Raw genomic sequence first — 23,893 nt, forward strand, 5'->3', positions numbered from 1 at the left:
CTAAACCTCTGCCTTCTAGCTTTGGACTCTCCCATCCTAGGGTAAAGACCTTGTCTATTTACCCTAGCAACGCCAGTCATGATTTTATAAACCTCTAAAGTCACCACTGAGTCTCTGACACTCCAGCCTGTTCAGCCTCTCCCTATAGCTCAAACCCTCCAACCCTGGCAACTACTTTGTAAATCTTTTCTGACCCCTTTCAGGTTTCACAACATCCTTCCGATAAGAGGAGACCAGAATTGCACACTGTATTCCAAAACTGGCCTAACCAATGTCATGGACAGCCACAACATGACCTCCTAACTACTAGATTCAATGTACCGACCAATAAAGGCAAGCATACTAGACACCTTCTTTACCATCCTGTCTACCTGGAACACCACTTTCAAGGAACTATGAAACTGCACTCCAAGGCTTTTCAGACTGAAGACCTGTGACCAGTGGTAGGCCACAAAGATCAGTGCTGGGTCCACTGCTTTTCAACATCTATGTTCATATCCAAGTCATTTATATATGGAGGTATGGTTAGTAATCTGCAGATGACACTAAAATAGGAGGTGCACTGGACAGTGAAGGTGGTTACCTCAGAGTACAACAGAATCTTGATCGGATGCCGAGGACTGTCAGATGGTGTTTAATTTAGATATTTCATTTAGACAAGTGTGAGGTGCTGCAATTTGGAAAGGAAAATTAGGGCGAGAACATTTACAGGTAAAGTCCTGTTAGAGTTTTGCTGAACTGTGATACAATATAAAAGAGGAAGGACCAAAGTCTCTCTCACACATAATTCAAAGAAAAGGCAAAAAGTATCTAGTCACCTACATATATCCACATTTCATATTCCAAATCAATATCTCATGCAAGGCAATTGACATTTGGTGCTTGGAATGGAGTGACATACTCGTGTGTGTTGTGGCTACTGAATCGTATATCCATGACAGTATTGTCAAGATTAATTAGGAATCAAATGACAAGGTGGGGCAGCAATCAACCAGGAAGAGAACTAAGGAGGCTAAGCAGAATTTGATGGAATTCAAAGGATGGAGTGGTGACCCATAAGCTAGTTGTAGATCAGATGCACAGAACCTGCCGATCAAACATGACCAATCAAATAGAGGCTGACAGTGCTTGCATGGTGAAAAGACCATTGAGTTTGAGTATTTCCAAGAAGAGCTTCATGTGGTGAAGGCAAGACCTGGTGAAGAATGAATCTATGAACTGAGGTCATTGGATAAAGTGGCCATTGGAGAATCAAAGTCAAGGTCAGTGCCATCAGACATGAGCAAGACAATGAAACCTGTTCGGTGCAGCAATATACAAAATTCTGTTTCATCATCAGCAGTAAATCCATCATGGGGAAGGCAATGAAAAGTTACTGATTAAACATAATGAAGTAGGGCTGGGGCATTCAGTTGTAAGTAAATTGTCATGGTGTGATTAGTCATAATTAGTCTCAAACAAACTCTCTACACAGAAGATTTCTCTTCACAAAGGTAGGCCCCTTCAAAATTTAATTAAGTTTCTTTCCACCTTCCCTCTCTCCCCCCCCCCCCCCCAAACAAACTATTTTACTGTAATGTCAGAACTCAAGAGTAAGGAGGAACAGGCCATTTAGCTCCTTAAACCTGCCATGCCCGCTATGGCTGATCTGATTTTAGCCTTAGCCCACTTTTCTGCATACCTCCAATGTCCTCAGACTTTTGTTAGTCAACAAAATTATTTCTGCCTTTAAAAAATAATTAATAGCCTTGTCCACATCAATCTTTGGGGAATAAAGGTCCACGGACCCCTAACAATCAGGACAAAATTCTTATTTCCACCTCAAAAAGAGAGATCTTGGGATTAGAATAGATACCTGGTTATTTTTGACCAATGCAGACTCATTGAGCAGAGAGATTTTTTTCAGTGCTGTAGACCTCTATGATCTCTTATTTTTAGATACGTTCTCTAATTCCTGACTTTCCCACAGGAGATGACAAGCTCTCTGAATCTGTCCTGTCCGATCCACATCTCTATCTTCTGTTTCAATAAAATCACCTCTTATTATTTTGAGCTCGGAGTTCAGACCCAGCTTTAATCTAATAATCTTTCCCAGGTAGACAATCCTGGGATAATCCCCTAAACCCAAGAAAATCAAAAATTCTTTTTTCCTGTCTCTTAAATCCTAAATGTCTTCATTTCACGTTTGTTACAGAATTGAAATCTCAGAATCTGAAAGCCTTTTACATCATCCCTTTATGCTCCTAACCCTGTAAAACCTAAACCTCAAGCCTGAGCCCAACTCGTTTAACATTAAAAACGGAATCAACTTGCATCATCTTTTCAGGTAGGTCACCCCAGATCCCAACAACTCAGTGAAAACATATTTATCATCCCTTTTAGGTTTTTTTTCCCTCCAATATGTTTGAATCAATGATCTTTAGTTTATAATCCATCTGCCCCTCATTTCCTCCACAAAAATCTTTCAATCAACATGCAAACCTCTCCTGGGTCACTTCCTAACCTTCTCCATTCTAAAAATAAGAGTCCATTCAACCTCTCCTTGGGATGAGAGTTAGAAGACACCGTGTTCCCTGTACCTTTGGTTAAAGTGATAAGGAGATCCTGCCCATGAGCCCTGCCCAACAGCAATTTAACACTGGGAGCAGTGTTGATAGTTGAAGGCAGGTCAAGACAAGCCACCCGTTGGATTGTCTTCAAATTGTACATAATGGAGTGTAAAATGCAGCCTTTTGTAGTTGAACTTCCTCATATTTGCTAACCCCCTGGTAGACTTCCACGATACCATAATATCTTGTATGATATGTTTCACTAAGGATTATCCATAATGCTCCAGGAGCCCAGAAAGATCTAGTGATCTCTTTGATGACAATTTCTTCTAAAGGCAGTATAAATCTGTTTATTTCAGAGTATTGTCAGTTAGCACAGGATTTGTGATGGACAGGAGTGAGGGTGTGGGAAGAGCACAGGAACATGTGACTGGCATTTTGGTGGCTGTGTTAACTTGTGACCTTGTTATTAGGATCTTGTGTATGTGGCAATCTGAAAGGTAACACCAGTAAAATCAATTCAATTACTTTCCCACTGATTGCAGTACATTCTGTGAATTATCGTAGAATCACTAATTGCGACACTGATAATTTCTCTATCATTACTATTACAAAATCTGGCCCATAATGGCAGCTATTAACATGGGTATACTGCAAGCAAACATAATGCTTCATCACAAGTTTATGACTGTATAAACCTGTTTTATATGTGCTATAATTTAATACGCAATGAAGCTTATTTATTTTTCCCCATTCGTAGTATTACTTTCTCACATATAATTCTAGAACTTTTAAGCAAACCTCAATACTTGATTTCTTATGGTTTTGTTAAGTGATAAATTCTATAAGATCTTTTGCATTCCTGAGAAATAAAGGAGCTCTTAGTATGAGCTATAGGGGCATTCCTGCCACCAAAACATTCTTGAAAGGCAGACATATTGTGTATGAGAAATCATTAATTCCTTTACAAAATTCTAGAAACCATTTTATTGACTTTTTGCAGTTTGACATGAGTATTGCAATTTTTAATATGTAGGAATAACTGGCCAGAAGCAATTCTATTTTTCATGCTGAGGTATTTAAAACCAGACATGTCCTCTCGTAGCTGCGTTTTAAAATTGATGTTTACTTACATGATTGAAGAAATACTGAAGCTGTTCATTTGCCAAGTTAATACACATCTGTTCATATCGGTTCACTGCAAAGTTTTCAAATCCAAAAATATCTAGTATACCTAAAAAAAAATCCAAAAATACACTTTGCAACCAACATTGATAATTTAAATGTAGGGAGGTGTTTTTAGTAGGTGGTATCACAAGAAATGCACATTCCCAATTACATTATTACTTTTCCCAAAAACAAAAGGGCAAAACATTCAAAACGGCAAAATACTGACTTTTCTTTTTATTCATTCATGGCATATGGACATCACTGGCTAGGCCAGCATTTTTTAATCCATTCCTAATTGCCCTTAGGGCAACTTAGAATTAACCACAATGTGGGGGTCAGGAGTCACATGCAGGCCAGACTGGGTAAGGATGACAGTTTTTCTTCCCTGAAGGCCATTAGTGAGCCAAATGGGTTTTTACAACAATCAATAGTGATTATATGGCCAAAGTAGTTTAGCTTTTTTGCATTCCAGACTTTCATTGAATACAAACATCACCATCTTTGAATTTGAACCATGGGGCATTTGAACCCATGTCCCAGAACATTAACCTTGGGTTTGGGATTACTAGTCAAGTGACATTAATACGACACTACCATCTTCGCTCATGGCCAGGCAGATTTAACTGGTATTGACACATGCACCAGTAATTTTAGAAAGCATAGGACAATATTTCCACTATACAGTTTAACCCACCATGATTTAGAAAGGAGAGACAGTATTACATACCTATCTCCTGGAGTTCTGTAGTACACACATCTTCCTTTGGAGCCAGAAGCTGGTTGACTTTGCTGACTATCCAACCAAACACTCGGCCATAAGCAACTTTAGCAATAGAGTCTCTGGCATCTGAAATCATATTCCAAACAGACATTAAAAAGAAACATAACCAATCGCCAGTGGTCCCAAATCATGGTCTGTACTTCCATTTCACTGATCAATGTGTTGATCTACAAGGATATTACAGATCCAACATAGAATTCAGAAACTTTTATTTATGCAGCTCTTTCATCGATTCTGAAGAAGGGTCACTGGACCTGAAATGTTAATTCTGCTTTCTCTCCACAGATGCTACCAGACCTGCTGAGATTTTCTAGCAATTTTTGTTTTTGTCTCTTGAACTCCTGAATTCTGCCTAAAACCTTCCACATTTCCCAACTCCCTATCCTCTTCAAAATTCAGCTCTTTGACTAAACCTTTTCTTACTGCCAGCCTCTTTGTTCACAGTTTTAAAAAAAAATGTGACGCAACGTGAAAAAACCCTTCCATGTTAAAGTTACAACACTGATACATTTTCTGACGATGTTGAAAATTGCGCAGGTAAAAAGTAGGACAAATCCAACTTGCCAATTACCTCCCAATCAGTCTACTGTCAATCATCAGTAAAGTGATGGAAGGTGCCATCAAGCAGCACTTGCTCAGCAATGCCCAGTTTGGGTTATCCCAGGGCCACACAGCCCCTGACCTCAAACATCAAAGAACAAATTAAAGTCCAGAAGGGAGGTGAGAGAGAGTGACTGCTGCCAGTACGAAGGGTGTATATGATGGACTGTGGTGTCAATGAGTTCCAGCAAAACTGGAATCATTCTTGGTCAGTCATCTCATCTCCAGGAAATCTCTGCAGGAATTCCTCAGGGTAGTGTCCTAGGCCCAAACATTATCATCAGTGACCTTCCTCCATCATAAAAGGTCAGAAGTGGGGATGCTTGTTGATGATTGCACAATGTTCAGCACCATTCAGATATCCTTCAGAATCGGAGTCGTCACAGGTCCAAACGCAACAAAACCTGGACTTGGTTTGCACTGAACGTCTGCAAGTTCCCCTCTGTGGTGTAAAATTCCAAGCAGTGGAATGTGGTGAAACGGTTAAAAAATTATGTCCCAATACATGTGTGAATCTAACCGGAATGGAGGTGTTGCTTAGTCCCGTGTGAATCTTCTTATCTGTATGTAACCAGAATGGAATGTGTTTTTTAGCCTTGCTCTGCTGTTCACATGAATGTTTATATCTGGAAGGGAGTATATCAGCTGGAAAAGTCTCCAGTTCGGTGAGTCTGCTCCGGGGTTACGTTTAACCGCCGAGCGTGGGTTGTTGGCAACCGCTCTACGAGAACTGACGGCTCCCAGTTTTTGTAACATGTAGAGTGAGTATAAGCCAGACCCGTTGTGCGACACTGCGGGGAATAAAATGCCCATATTCTAGCAGTCTCGCCTCTTGGTCGTTTGTTCTGTGTCAGACTACTCTCCTACGAACCTGACCTTGAGAATTTTTTAAAACACCCTCCAAGCCACTCAACATCCTGATTTGGAAACAGATCGCCGTTCCTTCAGTGTCACTGGAACTCCATCTTTAATGGCAATGTAGATCTCCTTGGACTGCAACCATTCAAAAGGGCTGCTCAGCAACACCTCAGGGGCAATTAATACTGGCCAAACCAGTGACACCACAACCCATGAATGATTAAAAAGAAACACTACTTCTGAGTTTTCTGCTGAGCAGCAGGTAAACTCAGAGCTGAAAACTCCTCTGCGGCAGAGAGCCATCCCAGCTGGTACGGGGACTGAACTTTATGCTGTTGGCATCAAACTGATCCACACCAGCTATCTGGCCAAATGACCTGTATGGAGTCAAAGCTTGGCACTTTTACAATTTTACTTTCCTATTGGAGCCATGAGCAATGGACTCTGATGGCAAAGCCTTCCAATTTCTTTCCATCACATGGCTGACCAGGAATCTCCCTCCTCTTACTGCCTACGATTAGCGCATGCAGGAACAATTTGCACTCCACCAGTCTGGCTGCATTATGGACACCTTCCTTACCCATGAAGCTTTCAGTAAGATTTGAACCCAGAGCTTCTGACATAGAGCAAGAGGCATTACCCAGTGCACCATAAGACCTCTATTCAACACAAAATACATGCAGCTGATGCAGAGGTTGCTGTTCTCTTGCTGCTGTAGTTATTTAAAACCTGCTACATTTCTTCTCTCAGTTCTGACAATAGATCAAGTGGAAATGTCAACTCTGCCTGACCTACTGGGTGCGTCCAGCATTTTGTTTTTAATGTCAGACTTCCAGCATCCACAGTTTGCTTTTGTTTTGTGATGCTGTGAAAATGACTTCAGTAAATGGTTGCAGTGCATTAAGACAGTACAATCCTTACCATGAAAAGTTGTAATGAGAATGGATGTGAAGAGGTAGACATGTCAATAAACTGAGCTGTTTGGTTAAGTAGGTTGGTGCCAGGTTTCTGGGATGTTGAGAGTTTAAATCAATCCCTTTACTTGATACTTAGGAGATAGGATAATAAGAGGTAGGAGGTGGATTATTATTTGTGGCGTCCCCAGCTCACATTGAACACTGGCAAGTTCGTTGTCCAAAAAGGCATGGCAAGAGCCACAGCAAGAAAGACTGCTCCGCTGATGCTTATTTGCCAGTGAAAGAGTTGCTGAAGAGGATACAAAAGCAGCAATATTGTTTCGTTTGGCTGCTTCCTAACACAAAGTGAACTCATCTGAGGACATTTCTTTCAACACAAGCCAATAACTGAATCTAGGTCCTTTTATTTTCTACATGGCTTACATTCTCCTTTGCTCAAAAGATTAAATAATTGAGTAGGAAGCAGCTTTTCAGAATTAAAAACTTATTCAGTAATCTAATTCAAGGATATTACCAGACTGTGTCATATCAAAATACCCACATTTAAACTGCAGTTTACTACAGCTGAAAACCCTGCCGAATGCTGCCAGTTTAAAACATTTGTTCCTACCTTCAGCTTGCTGCTTGCTGTGATACCGTTGAATGGATTCGCCTCGAGTTACTGCCATTGTGCAAATCAAGCACTTTAACAGTTCTTCCTCCTCAACACCAAACTGACCCTGTTGAATTTAATAATAGAGTATCATTCAGGATAGTCAGATCAAATAAAACAGGGATGAATTCTGCTCAGCATCAGCTGAATTGTTGAAGTCAGTACCAGTATATCCTGTTGCTCTTCTTCCTACCATGCTTCGACATATAAATTTATATCTGGTAAACATACATTCCTGTGTAATTCATACAATTCCATGTTAAATTGTTTTTTTTAAAAACTTCTCTACCGAAATTACAAAATTGATACCATCAATTCATACCACTTGGCCACACAAGTACATATTTTCCACTTCACCACCCACTTCCCATGTTCCAGCAATAACTAGAGACTCCTACTTCTAGGTTTCCTTTCTTCAGCTGCCTTTGAAAACAATTGACTGAATTTGGAAATATTAATGTGATTTTTCATTCTAGTCCTGTCAGGATAATGCTTAGATTTGTGACCCTAAAATGACTGGTCTTCTAATCTCGGTACTTAACTTTTTTTTAAAAAACAGGAAGGTGGTCTAAGGGCACAGCAGGGGTGTGGGAAGTAGACAGAAGCTATCCTAGCCTTCTCCTGGCTAGCCACCTCCATAAAATTGAGCTTACCTAAAATTCTGAAGTCTAAACCCCACACCAAATCCCATTCACTCCATCAAACCTACATTTGCTGACTACATTGTCTCCTAGTGTGGCAATCAACGTAATACTCCCCATTTTAAAATTCTTTGCTTTCAAATTGCTATCTGTCCTCACTTCGTAGCATCTTTAGACATTTCTCAAGTCTCCTGTAACCTTCCACTTTTCCAATTCCTTGTTTACACTGCTTTATGGTTATGGTCTTGTCTTCACCTCACAAATATTTTTATAGAATCCCTCCAGTGTGGGAAACAGGCTGCTAAGACTACAAGTCCACACTGACTCGCCAAAGAGCATCCCACCCAGACTCAACCCTCTCCTCTATCCCTGTAACCTTGCATTTCCCATGGCTAGCCCACCCAACCTACACATCCCTGGTCACTATGGCTATACTAAATTGCCCAATCTACTTAACCTACGCATCTTTGGACTGCAGGAGGAAACCCACGTGGACACTGGGAGAACGTACAAACTCCACACGGACAGTTGCTTGAGACTGGAATTGAACCCGGGTTCCTGGCATCATGAGGCAGCAGTGTTAAACACTGAGCTACCATTCCATAATTAAAATGCACTGCTTTGACAAACCTGTCCAAATGTTTCATATAGTTTTGTGACAGATGTTTTCAGATAATGCCCTTGTGAAGCATTTTGGAATATCTTACTATTTTAGGTGGTGTATAAATAAAAGTGGTTCTGAAAGTATGATAGAAAGAAAAGGAAGGTTGATTTGTTTGCAAAGTGTCATTCAATTAGCCGTCAAACAGATGGATGCAGAAGCATCAACTGCCAATATTACTTTAGTAAAGGTTGAGAAAATTAAAAAACAAAAAATAAAAATCAGCAAGTGCTGACTAGTCGCTTTGGTAAGGTCATTGTATTTTTGTTGTATGTTTCTGATCATTGTCCTTGCCATGGCGCCAGTGAAGGGAGGGTAGATATTCATTACACTGAATGCATTCATACATTGTGTTCATTTGTGGATTGCTTTCAACAGCTCACTAGATAATGACAATGAAAACACTAAAGTTAAGGAAGGACACCTTGACTTTACAATGCAAAGAAAATAATAGAAGTTTACGGTTTCACAGAAATGGTATGCCAGTTAACTTATATTGAATACTCGGCTAATTTTATATTTTAAAAAACTAGCACGTTCCAGAGCCCATTTACATTTGTGAGGAAATAGGTAATTGTTTTGCTGTCCTATGAGAAATGTATCTTGCTTTAGAATAAGTAAAAAAATTGACAAAAACCTATATTACTTCTTTAATAACTGATTACTGATTCAGAGAATGGAGAGTGAAATTTAGTTAATGATTCAAAAGAAAAACACAGACCTTTGATGTACTGTTATCCTCTGTATTTATTGAGAGCAGGCAAATGAGACGGGCATTAAGAGCCTCCACCATGTGGATGAGCAAGTGATGTTTCTAATCAATACTGACATACTAAGGAGAATATTTCCTGATCAATGTGTTTTTAGTTCAGATTTTGGTGTCAGTTTTTATCTTTTTTATCAAAGTGAAGACAGAATTCAAGATTAGGCTGGAAAAAGGCAACATCCTGGTAGTTACGATGGAAATGGTAAGGGTTGTGGGACAGGGGATGAATGGTAAGATGGGGTGATCGACAGTGGGAAGTGTCACCATCTCTGGGCCTGAAGCTCCAGATTAGAGTCTCCTGTTATGACTTGTTGACCTTGGAAAATAGGTTGACTGCCTTTCTGAATTCTTTCAATATGCCAGGAATGCCTCCCAGTCAGCCCTCCTGCAGATAGCAATGGCAAGCCACCTCAGCGCTTTGCCAGTAAGCATGGACCAATCCAGTGGATGTCCATGACCCAACCCTAGGAAACATGGGCAGGAAAGACGACAGACAATAGAATGGGAAATAGGAGAGCAGGCATAGCTGAAGTATCCTTGGTAAAATGGTCAGAGTTCTGGAACTGGTTGTCACAGATTCTCTTGCTTTTCCCCCTTTTGTTGTTGCCAATGGCAGTAAAGGGCCATCCCTCAAAGTGAGTTTGGTAGCATGCAGCTGATGTCAATAAACCAGATACCAACTTTGGGTTGGGGGTGGTACAGCATGGTTCCTCTGGAATAGTCCAAGCAGCAGAAGCACTATTTGTAAATGGCAATTGTTTGCTTGACAATTTCCCTAAAGGCAGGTAGCTCCAAAGGTAAATTTGCTCTGAGAGATACTCTGAATGCAGTCACATCCTAACAAAAGTATGAATTAAAGGCAATGATGTGCAAGACATTGATTTCAATACAGAACAAAAGGATGAAGGATTCATAAAGCCGGCCCATTTCTGAAACAAAATGGAATTGTTGATTATGAAAGAACAAAATTGCTGAGATAGGAATATTTTATAAGCTTCAATTTATAGCAATTCCATTCTTGATATTTCCAGATTTAACATATGTAAAAAAATCAGAGTTATTACTATTCTGTAAAAATCATCCTCACACGTGGGAAATTCAAATTCCTTTAGCTTCTTTGTTTTAATTCAGTTGAATTCCATATCAAATGTAAACTTACTGCTGCAGCTTTCAGCCATCCCTTTGACTGATCTGTTACTTTAAGGATACCATTCTCTTGAGGCTCATAAATGATATTGCCCAATGACAGGATTCCTGCCAGTATTGTCATCATGTCGACCTGCTCCTATAATGAAAATGGTGAAGAAGAGTCAGATTATTTGTAAACTGACAAAATGGTACAAGATAACCACTTTCCACTACAAGCCAATGTGATGTTATATAGTCTGCTCTTAACCATGACAAGTTGTGGTACACATTGGCATTGGTTTAATTTTCATAGTAGTATAAAGCAGAGTGACATTAATCTTCTAAATGTTCTGTTATAGTCACTTTCAGTTTCAATAATAAATAAATGTATGCTTTTGGCATATCTATACTCTAAAACAAAACATAAATACACTCCAGCTCTATGTCAATTCATTGCTTTGGCAAATTGTGGAAATAAGAATTAGAATTTAAATAATCAAACAAATAATCCATATCAACATATTTTCTCTTTCTGCACAACCAACAAGGCGCTCTCTTGTGACAAATCACTTAAAAATTATAACTCCAGATAAAATGTTCTATGGGTGTGGATTGAGAGTGAGCAAGAGAACATTCAGTTCTCTCATCTCCCTTCAGTTCTTCTCACACAGTTACCCTTTGATATGAAGAGACCACTTATTTTGAGCATGTGCCCAATGGGGAGGAGAGCTTAAGCAAAATTTTAATGACTTAGCAGTTTCTGATAATTACATCTAAGTACATTAAGCACAATTAACAAAAACCATTGTTGACTAGTTTGCAAAGACATGTTGATATTTTGTGTACTTATGTCATGCTGTCACATGAAGGCCATTCTCAGTTTAAATATGCCTTGTTTTCACATTTGCACTAAAAGCTAGCCATTTGTGAGGTGAGTCAATGACCTGAACTAGCAATTGAGCGATAGGAAGATGCAATTACTCAGGGAGAAGAATTCTGACTGAAGACATCCTTTCTGGGCAAAACAAGGATTGTTCTGAAATAGAATTAGAATAAACACACACATTTGTCAGAATAGGTCATTAACAGGCTAACCATGTGCGCTTCCAAAATACACAAGTTACATCCATTATACAACCTGACAGTAGGATAGGACTGCATGTAGGTGCTCTTATATAGCAATTGTGAGATTGATAACCAACTAAATGATCTAATTTAAAGCATTGTCTTACGTGACAAGTTACTAGGATCAGCAAGTCTAGGGAACCACAGGCCTCTAGGATATTGCTGCTGGGTAATATGTTCAGTAACAGGAAGAAACGCAGAGAGTCTGTTGAAGGATGAACCATTTGGTAACGAGCTCACGGACACAGGCTCTCATCAAGAAACTGATGTGTGCATACATGCTATCACTTCGAGTGTTAATAATAGATTATTACTTAGTCAAAATTGTATCGACAGCTTTTTGGTCATACTATTGATTCTTAGTGTGTGGTAAGGATCTTCGAGTATAGCGGGATCGCTGTTTACAAATCTTAGATTTCTGTAACATTAAGACTACTTCTCAAATACAAAATCAGCTATAATCAAAATACCTGTTAATTCCATAAAACAAAGAACATTTTTGTCAGTCTTTATTTTAAATCACCTGATTTTTCTCTACTGTGCACACAGCAATGGGTGCCAACTCCATTCTTTCACTCATTCACATAGAGAAGACCATACTTTGAATTAGTCCCATAACTTGTGTATCTTGAAAGAAAGGCATATTTTGCTGATGCTTTTTGTCTTGCACTCATCAGGACATTTTGCAAGAATACCAATTCAAAAGGAAAAAAAAATTAGACAGCATGAACAGTGACTGCCAGTGGGTTAGCAACTAAGCCCATTTAGAATGGTCAGTCAGGTTCACAATGTGATGCACTTTCATCTATTGGAAGCTACATAGTATAGTACCCTGTTGTTTTATAAACAGGAGGAACAAAACAAACTGTTTCAACTCAACAAAATAGGTTCATTTCTCAAGGCAATGCCATGGCCAAATCGGAGTCAACCTACCTGGATTAATTTTAATTTTAAAAAGCCTTACAAGTTAGGTGTCAATCAGAATTAATGTGTACAATCTCCGATGGCAAAGATGCTACCAAACAAACAGAGTCAATGTGGCAACTGATTGACAATCTTCTCATGTAGTGTAACTATTTGTCTTCTCCCATGAACTGGTATTTTTATGAAATGTCTCAATGAGTACAAGCCAAAAAACTTTGAAATTATGTGCTTTTTCTCCCCCAAGTTCAACTTGACCAAATATAGATATTACAAGGCAAACTCACACCAGGGAAGATAATGTTGCCCATGGTGTCACTGGGTCAAAGTCCTGGAACTTACGCCATAACAGCACTGTGATTCTACTTACAGGAAACGGTCAGCATTGTTTGAAGGCCGTGACTCAACATGACCTTCTCAAGAGTAACAAGGATGGGCAACATTTGCTGCTTCATCCAATGATACCACATCCAATGAATGAATGAAAAGAAATACCGAGAATAACATCACAGATCTTGGATTTGGATACACCCAGTTTACTTGATCACCACATATATGTGCATTTTAACAACTGAATTACAGTTCAGAGGTTTTGGAAAATACAGCTATTTACCTGCTCTAAAAAGCCAACCATATCCAGGGCATTGCACACTTCATTATATTTCTTGCTCCATTGCTTGATGGTTTCCACTGCACCATATTTGTGATTTAAGTACCTAGAAAAGTTTTGGATTGTGGTATAATGGTAGGAAGGAAAGAAAGCAAAAATTACATATTATTTCCATGATTTGGAGATGTTGGTATTGGACTGGGGTGAACAAAGATAAGAATCACACAATACCACTAGCTTTCAGAGCGCTGCTCCTTCATCAGGTGGTTGTGGAGGATAAGATCCTAAGACCCACAATTTATAGCAAAAGTTTACAGTGTGATGTAACTGAAATTATATACTGAAAAAGACTTGGATTGGTTGTTATGAGACTTAAACTTTTGCAATAAATGCTGTCTTACGATTTTATACCCCACAACTACCTGCTGAAGGAGCAGCGATCCAAACTCTAGTGCTTCCAAATAAACCTGTTGGACTATAACCTCGTGTTGTGATTTTTAAAATTATTTCCATTTTGCATATTCTATTATCCACATAACAGTTCAAGCCAAAAGGTATAATGAAGCCAAAACAGAAATTACTGGAAAAGCTCAGCAGGCCTGTCGGCATTGATGGAGAGAAATCAGAGTTAACCCTTCAGGTGTGGTGACCCTTCCTCAGAACTAATGGTAGCTAGGAAAATGTTGGGTTTATCTACAGAAGTTAGGGAGGGGGCAGGAGGTAAGGTGTAAACGATAGGTGAGGGTAGAGCCCAGAGAGCCTGGACAGCAGCTAGACAGACAAAAGAGTGGATAATGATTTGGTTAGGCAAGTGAATAGCTGTTACTGGAGTCTGTTAGTGGCTAACAATGGGTGGTGTGTAGTAGCAGACTGTGAGGTAACAAGGCCTGGTGTGTGGGGGTTGGGTAAGAACATGGGAGAGTTCAAGCCCAAAAGTCATTGAACTCAATATTGAGTCTGGAAGGCTCAGGGTCCCCAAATGGAAAATGAGGTGCTGGACTTCAATGGAGCACTGCACCAAACCTGAGACAGAGATGTTGGCCAGGGAACAGGGTGGTGAATTGAAATGGCAGCAAACTGGAAGCTCAAGGTCTTTTTTGCAGAGTGCGAGTATTCTGTGAAGCAGTCACCCAGTCCATGTTTAGTTTCCCCAATGTACAGGAGACCTAGCTACCATCAGTTCTCAGGAGGCACCACTCAACCAGAAATATTAACTCTGATTTCTCTCCATAGATGTTGCTACACCTGTTGAGCTTTTCCAGCAATTTCTGCTTTTGTTTCCTGATTTACAGTATCCACAGTTTTAAAAAAAAAAATTGGTATAATGGAAGCCTTTTAATATACCTTTCACTGCAGCAATGTGCGTCTTTGAGAGTTCTATTAAAATAATAATCTACTTGACATTAAGACCAAATCTAAAACTGTGTGGCAAGCTATTAAAACAAAAATGTTACCTGTAAAACGTTGGGTCCAAGAGACCATAAACTTCCTGGTCAGCAGCAGATATTCCAGCAAACATATAGTAGAATATATGAAAGTTTCTCTCGCCTTCATCCTGATGTACAACCCGGGATTTCTCCAAGAGGTATTCATTGATTTTAGCACCTTTCACTGAATAAAGTGAAGCATGAAGTTATATATATTACAATCAATATCCAATTCATTAGAATTAGAAAATGACTATCTAATCTGAACTCTGGCTTTTAGAGGAACCCTAACCAGCCCAGTTCTTAGTCAATGTAATATCTATTGGGCAGGGATGATCGATGGTGGCACGGTGGCTCAGTGGCTAGCACGGTTGCCTCACAGCAGCAAGGTCCCAGGTTCGATTCCAGCCTCAGATGTGGAGTTTGTGCATTCTCTCAGGGTGCTCCGGTTTCCTCCCACAGTCCAAAGATGAGCAGGTCAGTTGAATTGCCCGTAGTGTTAGGTGCATTAGTCAGAGTGAAATGGGTCTGGGTGGGTTACTCTTCGGAGGGTCAGTGTGGAATTGTTAGGCCGAAGGGCCTGTTTCCACACTGTAGGGAATCTAATCTAATCAAAAACACAACTGAAACAAAAATGTACAAGTTCAAAACAAAGAGGTGCAGAGGTACATTAAGTAGGGGAGGCTAAAAATAGTGTCCATTTTTAGTGCATTTATTACATCAGTAAACTACCAGGGGTTAATCTGGCTAAAATTTCAGAGCAATGGCAAGTTTCCACGTGGACATTGATTTACAGAGTTACCTATTGCCAAGTGCAGAAAACTCCCAGCCTGCATCCAGGCCAACTGATCAACCCGTCAATACCATATACAAGTGAGACAAGTGTTGCATGACCAAGTTATCATGGCGGAGGCAAGGGGAGAGACAAACCCTTTTTAAATTCATTCTCAGGGTGTTGCTCTCTTTGGCATTTACTGTGAATTTCCGGTCAGCCTGGGAACATGGGGGTGGACTCTCTTCTTGAAGTTACTGCTTGGCCATTTCTGATGGAAATTAAAAGACTCAACCATTTTGGATGTGAACACAGATCCAGTCTGGAATGGCTGGGAGTATTAAATTAACACAATAAAACAGTGCTGAAAATATTCCCCTTTCTGTTTTGATCTCAGGTTTCCAGCATCTGCATTTTTGGTTTTACGTCTGAGGACGCCTGTCAATCTAAAATAGAGTCAGAACGGAATACGTTCTAACCAAGTATCAGCTGTCATTTTTAGCTCAGATGCATAGGAGATAGATCGACATTTTTACCTGCAGTGTTGCGAAATCGCAGTTGAATGTATTTCCCAAATCTACTGCTATTATCATTCATCACAGTCTGGGCATTTCCAAAAGCTTCCAGAAGTGGATTCACCTACAGGAAGAAAGTTACATGTAAATTAAATTCTGAAATTATAACTGACCACTTGTTTCCTTCTCTATTCAATAGAAACAGATAGTTAGAGATACACAGAGAGAGATGATGCTATTCTTTCAGCTTGTGCTCAGGTCCTCAACCTTCAGGTTTACAGATGGACAAACCAGTGCTGTGTTCAGGTTACCCTGTGGCTTCAGGTTTAGTTCAAGAGGGTTGTACAGTCAGAGACCACTGAACCTGAAGGTGCAATTGCTGCACGCATTGCTCCTGGCAGCTGTGCAGATGGGAGAGGTTGTGTTGGAGGACTCGTGGGGGGTAGTGGTGCCTGAGAGTCCTACTCCTACTCCTCGTCCTACAGGTTCTCTCCCTTTCTGCAATTCATCTCTCGCTCTCTTTTTCTATCACCCTGCACCCAAAGAGGAACCCTGATGTCCCCGGACTAGCAACCCAGAGGCCCAGGCTAATGCTTGGAGGGCATGGTTTCAATCAGTGAAATTTAGATTCTGTTCATAAAGTCTGAATGTAAAGCTGATCTCCCCAAACGATGATCACAGCAACTGTCAACAATTGATGATTAAATTTAGCAAGTTCACTTGTTTCCTTTAGGGAAGGAAATCCTCTATCCTTACCCACTCTAGCCAACATGCACCTCCAGGTCTACAGCAATGTGGGTGACTGTTGACTGCTCTCTGAAATAGCCTAACAAGCCACTTGGGAGTAATTAGGAATGAGCAACAAATGCTGACTTCACCAGGGACATCCCAATCCCACAAAAGATTAAAGGAAACTCAAAGCTGGGAGATAAGAAATCTTTGAAAACCACCCCACTTCTTCTACAGGTCCAGCACCATCTGTGCTGTCGCAATCTGCCCAGCCCACCTTACTTCCAATCACCCGCACTATCATCCTTCAAACACACTCAAGGCAAAGGCTACAGGTCATTCTGCTATAACATGTGTTTCATCAATGCGAATTGGCTGTAACGTGATTAACGAATAGGGGACACTCTTTCTAAAGCACAAACGTTTAAAGTGCACGTTGGCTATAATGTGACTGCATTGCGTGCTATTTTTATTGTATGATTTTATATAGCACTGGATTGCAACCATCGCTTTACAGAAGAACTGCCTATACATGTCAGATCTGGAATGGGCACCCAGCGTTTAGTTCAGGGCTTGAGCACCAAATCTAGTGGAAGTTAGTTTCATTGGCAAGGATATCTCAAAATTAAAAAAAAAGCTATAAATCAGTTCTGTAAACACACATTTTCTGTGAAAAAGCAGAAGATTAAAAAATATCCTTGTGAACACAATATCGAACATCCCAATCAAACAGACATTCAACTGTATTTAATTCTAACAAACAGAAGGCCACATTAGGACTTAAGGAAATTAGCAGACAGAATCTGCACTGACAGTTTTTAAAAATTAGCATACAATTTTTTCTTTCACGTCAGCAGCAAAAACATTGGCTGTCAGCCTTTAATTGAAGAAATGCATTGTCTATAAAAATAGCACAAAGAGAAAGTAAAACTGTAATCTGGTTATTTTTAATTGAGCTTCATTCCATGAAGCAAATAAAAGGTCTGGGGTGGAAATCCAAAGTTTGAAGGTCTGCCAATAAAGGCAGCATGAGTCATTTGCACAACTCAGAAGACGAGCGTTATTCATACAACGTAATAACCTCAACCACATTAACAGTTTGTTCTTTTCCCTGATGAAATACTGGCTTCTTGTAATCTCAGAATAAGATCACATGGAACAGGAGGAAGCAATTCTACTTAGCTAGCCTTTGTTCATTGCTCCTTCGGAAGTTACTACTGGAAACAGTTTCCAGCGCTCTTTAAATGTAGTGCATTTCAGATCACAGCAAAACTCCCCCTTCATGGCTCCTGGATCCAAAAACTTACACGTGTCCTTTGTCATCATCCCTTCTAGAACTGAAGACATTAAACAACCACACCATTGAGCATCCCTGTCAAATCTACTAGCTGCTGTAAAAAGTACAATCTCACATAATCTCTGCAAGTAACTGCGTCACTGCACTCGAAACATTAACTCTTTTCTCCCCAAAGATGCAGCCAGACCTGCTGAGTTACTTCAGAAAATTCTACTTTTTTCTATCTCTAATTCCATTTTAGATAATATTGGCCTTGACAGTCTTTTTATTCATGCAGTCTCTTCAATACGTAAACAAATTTGAAGATCACAATATTTATTGTATTCCTTCATCAAACATCTTTTGAAAATCCACATACGTATCAATTATGCTATCAACAACACTTAGTTTATTAAAGACCTCAATCAAGGCTGTCAAGTACAATCAGCACTAACCAAATGCCTGTTTACATTTGTTAAACCATTTTCTTTGAAATGACACTTCCCGTTTCCCTAGATTGTCCCCAACAGTGTTGCCAACTTGCCAGGAGTTACCAGATTTACTCCTTTTCCATTTTTCTTAAACAGTCGCAAACCTTTAGTGCTCTGGTACTTTGCCCATACCCAAAGAGGATTGGAAGATGGAAGTTAGTGTCTCAGAAATTTTCACCCTCCCTCAGTAACCTTCACATGCTTGCCATCCACCTTGAGCTTCAGAGGCCTCCATTTTACAGCGGGAGTTAGGACCAGAGGGCTGCTGGGAAAAGGAAATTAATAGTTTAAAAGTTTACCCCGTGTAGAGGCGGAGCACATGCTGAGCAGGAGCCTACATGGGAAGTCTGTGTAAGTAAGGTAATATATTTGTGGGGTTGCTTTACCTGAAACATTACTCAGGTGGCGTCTCCTACCCATTGTCCTCCTCTTTTGTGTGCTGGATTGGTAAGTTACTAGTGTCTCTCTCTCTCTCTCATAGTCTCTTTGGGAATTAGAACAGTGGGAATAGCAGTTAGGGCAATTGAATGCTCCTCCTGTAGAATGTGGGAGGTGAGGGTCACTACTAGTGTCCTTGCTGACTTCATCTGCAAAATGTGCACCCAACTTCAGCTCCACCGAAACCACATTAGGGACCTGGAGCTGGATGAACTTTGGATCATTTGGGAGGCAGAGGGGGTTGACAGGAGTTACAGGGAGGCAGTCACACCTCAAGGGAAGGAAAAAGGCAGATGGGTTGCAGTCAGGGGACAGAAAGGGAACCAGTAGACACTGCGACAGACAATGCCCCTGTGGCTGTTCCCCTCAATAACAAATATACAGCTTTGGATATGGTTCGGGGGAAACGACTTAGCAGGGCTAAGTCATGGGGTACAGGTCTCTGGCACAGAGTCTGTCCCTGTTGCTCAGAAGGGAAAGGGGGGGAGGAGCAAAGCATTAGTCATTTGGGAACTCTGTAGTTAGGGGGACAGATAGGAGATTCAGTGGGAACGAGAGAGACTCACGTTCGGTGTATTGCTTCCCAGGTGCCAGAGTTCGTAATGTCTTGGTTTGTGATTTTAGGATCCTTAAAGGGGGAGGGAGGCAGCCCCAAGTTGTGGTCCACATAGGCACCAACGACATAGGTAGGAAAAGGGATGGGGATTTAAGGCAGAAATTCAGGGAGCTAGGATGGAAACTTAGAGCTAGAACAAACCATTGTTATCTCTGGTTTGCTACAGCGTGGAACAGGGAGAGAGAGGAGTTGAACACGTGGCTACAGGGATGGTTCAGGGAGGGAGGGAATCAAATACCTGGAGAAATGGGGCTCATTGCGGTGTAGGTGATACCTCTACAAATCAACCAGAGGGATACCAATATCATGGGGGGGGACATTTGCTAATGCTCTTCAGGAGGGTTTAAACTAATTCAGCAGGGGGGTGGGAACCTGACTTGTAGCTCCAGTGTAAAGAAGTTGCGAGTAGTGAGGTCAGAAATAAGGTTTCAAAGGTCACAACAGTGCACCGGCAAGCAGGAAGGTGGTTTGAAGTGCGTCTACTTCAATGCCAGGACCATCCGGAATAAGGTGAGTGAACTTGCAGTATGGGTTGGTAGCTGGGACTTCGATGTTGTGGTCATTTCAGGGCCATGGACAGAACAGGAATGGTTGTTGCAGATTCCAGGATTTAGATCCTTCAGTAAGAAGCGGCACGGTGGCACAGTGGTTAGCACTGCTGCCTCACAGCGCCTGAGACCCAGGTTCAATTCCCGCCTCAGGCGACTGACTGTGTGGAGTTTGCACATTCTCCCAGTGTCTGCGTGGGTTTCCTCCGGGTGCTCCGGTTTCCTCCCACAGTCCAAAGATGTGCAGGTCAGGTGAATTGGCCATGTTAAATTGCCCGTAGTGTTAGGTAAGGGGTAAATGTAGGGGTATGGTGGGTTGCGCTTCGGCGGGTCGGTGTGGACTTGTTGGGCTGAAGGGTCTGTTTCCACACTGTAATCTAATCTAATCTGAAAAACAGGGAGGTGGTAAAAGAGAGGGAGGTGTGGCATTGTTAGTAAAGGACAGAAAGGACATTTGATGAGGACTCATCTACTGAAGTAGTGTGGGCTGAGGTTAAAAACAGAAAAGGAGGTCACCCTGTTGGGAGTTTTCTATAGGCCTCAGAAAAGTTCCAGTGATGTCGTGCAAAGGATTGCAAAGATGAATCTGGGTAGGAGCGAAAGGAACAGAGTAGTTGTTATGGGGGACTTTAACTTTCCAAATATTGACTGGACATGCTGTAGTTCGAGTACTTTACATGGGTTAGTTTTTGTCCAATGTGTGCAGGAGTTTCCTGACAAAGTATGTAGATAAGTCAACAAGAGGTGAGGCCACATTGCATTTGGTATTGGGTAATGAAGCAGGCCAGGTGTTAGATTTGGAGGAGGGAGGGCACTTAAGTGATCGTGACTCCAATTCGGTTACATTTACTTTAGCGGTGGAAATGAATAGGTATGTATCGCAGGGCAAGAGAGTTATAGCTGGTGGAAAGGCAATTATGATGCAATTAGGCAAGATATTGGATGCATAGGATGGGGAAGGAAACTGCAGGGGATGAGCAAGTTGAAATGTGGAGTTTATTCAAGGAACAGCAACTGTGTGTCCTTGATAATATGCACCAGTCAGGCAGGGAGGAAGTGGTTGAGCGAGCGAATCGTGGTTTACTAAAGAAGTTGAATCTCTTGGCAAGAGGAAGGTGGCGGCTTATGGCAGGATGAGATGTGAAAGTTCAGTTAGAGATCTTGACAGTTATAAGTTAGCCATGAAGGGCCTAAAGAGAGCTGAGAATAGCCAGGAGAGGACATGAGAAGTCTTTAGCAGGTAGGATCAAGGAGAACACTAAAGTTTTCTATAGGTATGTCAGGAATAAAAAAAATGGCTAGAGTAGATTATGGCCTGTCAAGGACAGTACAGTAGTGGGAGGTTGTACATGGGGGTCCAAGGAGCTAGGAGGGGTGCGAAGTGAATATTTTTCATCAGTATTCACACTGGAAAAAGATAATATTAGCAAGGAGAGAACGGAGATACAGGCTACTAGATTAGACGGGGTTGAGGTTCACAAGGAGGTGGTGTTAGCAATTCTGGGACGTGTGAAAATATATATGTCCTCTGGGCCAGATGGGATTTATCCTAGGATTCTCTGGGAAGCCAGAGAGGAAATTGCAGAAACTTTGACTTTGATCTTTATGTTGTCATTGTCTACAGAAATAATGCCAGAAGACTGGAGGACAGCAAATGTTGTCCCCTTGTTCAAGAAGGGAAGCAGAGACAACCCTGGTAATTATAGACTAGTGAGCATAACTTTGGTTGTGAGTAAAGTGTTGGAAAGATTATAAGAGATAGGATTTATAATCATCTAGAGAGGAATAATTTGATTAGGGATAGTCAACATGGTTTTGTGAAGGGTAGGTCATGCCTCACAAATGTCATTTGTGTTATTTGAGAAGGTGACCAAACAGGTGAATGAGGGAAAATGGTTGATGTGGTGTATTTGGATTTCAGTAAAGTGTTTGATAAGGTTCCCCACAGTAGGCTATTGCAGAAAATATGGAGGTATGGGATTGAGGGTTTGGATCAGAAATTGGCTAGCTGAAAGGAGACAGAGGATGGTGGTTGATGGGAAATGTTCATCCTGGAGTTGAGTTACTAGTGATGCACCACAAGGATCTGTTTTGGGGCCACTGCCGTTTGTCATTTTTATAAATTACTTGGATAAGGACAGAGAAGGATGACACTAAGGTCGTTGGAGTTGTGGACAGTATCAAAGAAGTTACAGAGGGACATAGATAAGCTGCAGAGCTAGGCTAAGAGATGGCATGGTATTTCATGTGGAAAAGTCTGAGGTGATTCACTTTGGAAGGAGCAACAGGAATACAGAGTACTGGACTAATGGTAAGATCTTGGCAGTTTTAATGAGCAGAGTGATCTCAGTGTCCACGTACATAGATCCCTGAAAGCTGACATCCAGATTGATAGGGTTGTTAAGAGGCATATGGTGTGTTAGTTTTTTTAAATCGGTAGAGGGACAGAGTTTCAGAGCCACGAGGTCACATTGCAGCTGTACAAAACACTGGTGAGGCCACACTTGGGAGTACTGCGTACAGCTCTAGTCACTGCATTATAGGAAGGATATGGAAGCATTGGAAATGGTTCAGAAGAGATTTACTAGGATGTTGCCTGATATGGAGGGAAGGTCTTTTGAGGAAAGGCTGAGGGACTTGAGGCTGTTTTCGATAGAGAGAAGAAGGTTGAGAGGTGACTTAATAGAGACATATATGAGGGTTAGATAGGGTGGACAGTGAGAGCCTTTCTCCTCAGATGGTGATGGCTAGCACGAGGGGACATAGCTTTAAATTGAGGAGTGATAGATCTAGGGCAGAGGTAAGAGGTAGTTTCTTTATTCAGTCGTCAGAGGGAATGCCCTGCCTGCAACAGTAATAGACTCACTAACTTTAAGGGCATTTACATGGTCATTGGATAAACATAATGATGATAATGGAATTAGTGATTTTTGAGAAGATTTGTAGCTCAGGTTGATGATAAAAGTTAGCTCACTGAGCTTGAAGGTTTGTTTTTAGACGTTTCATCACTATACTGGGTAACATCAGTGAGAGTCTCCAATGAAGCGCTGATGGTACGTCCTGCCTTTCTCTTGTTAGGTCTTGATTTCAAGGTGGGTGATGTCATTTCCTGTTTTTTTTAATAAACAGGAAGGCAGATAGGATTTAAATTGATGGATGTATTGATGGAGTTCTGGTTAGAATGCCATGTCTCGACGCATTCTCATCCATATCTTTGTTTCACCGGTCCTAGGATGTGTCTGTTGTCCCAGTCGAACTGGTATGTATAGAAACTAGTAATAGTGAGTTGCGTCTTTTGTTGGCCAGCTGGTGTTAATGTATCCTGGTAGCACATTGCCTGCTAGTTTGTCCGATGTAGTATTTTTTTCTTTTACAGTTCTTGCATGGTAACATGGTAGCATCTAATGGATCCAGTAGCTGTTTAAGGGTGTTGATAGGTTTGTGAGCTACCATGATGCCAAGGGGTCTAAGTAGTCTGAAGTCATTTCTGCTATGTCTTTGATGTAAGGTAATGTGGCTATAGTTTTTGATTGCATTGTATCTGCTTGTTTGGGTTTGTTTCTGAGGTAATCGGCGGATTGTGTTTATTGGGTACTCATTTTTCTTGAAAACATTGTTTCAATTTTTTCTTCTGTTTTTTGTAGTTCTTGGGTGCTGTCGTGTGATGTAGCTCATTGAAATAATATCTTGATGCAGCTCCAT

The 23,893-nt window shown here is 40.9% G+C and overlaps 1 protein-coding gene across 3 annotated transcripts in view; it reads right to left on the bottom strand.

Annotated features, from left to right (window-relative positions):
• The window catches only part of unm_sa41569 (un-named sa41569), a 178,452-nt gene that overhangs the window by 69,077 nt on the left and 85,482 nt on the right, over nt 1–23,893 (bottom strand). For all 3 annotated transcript variants that reach the window (XM_087989711.1, XM_043687186.2, XM_087989718.1), the window contains 7 exons: nt 16,115–16,217; nt 14,834–14,990; nt 13,383–13,485; nt 10,755–10,880; nt 7,486–7,594; nt 4,447–4,566; nt 3,683–3,783 (listed from right to left, as the gene is read on the bottom strand). In XM_087989711.1, the coding sequence (XP_087845837.1) occupies nt 3,683–3,783; nt 4,447–4,566; nt 7,486–7,594; nt 10,755–10,880; nt 13,383–13,485; nt 14,834–14,990; nt 16,115–16,217 (819 nt within the window). The remainder of the gene's footprint in view (nt 1–3,682; nt 3,784–4,446; nt 4,567–7,485; nt 7,595–10,754; nt 10,881–13,382; nt 13,486–14,833; nt 14,991–16,114; nt 16,218–23,893) is intronic.

The sequence above is a fragment of the Chiloscyllium plagiosum genome, unplaced genomic scaffold, assembly GCF_037043375.1.
Source record: "Chiloscyllium plagiosum isolate Xiang-an unplaced genomic scaffold, Cpla_swu_hap1 HiC_scaffold_1, whole genome shotgun sequence".
NCBI lineage: Eukaryota > Metazoa > Chordata > Chondrichthyes > Orectolobiformes > Hemiscylliidae > Chiloscyllium > Chiloscyllium plagiosum.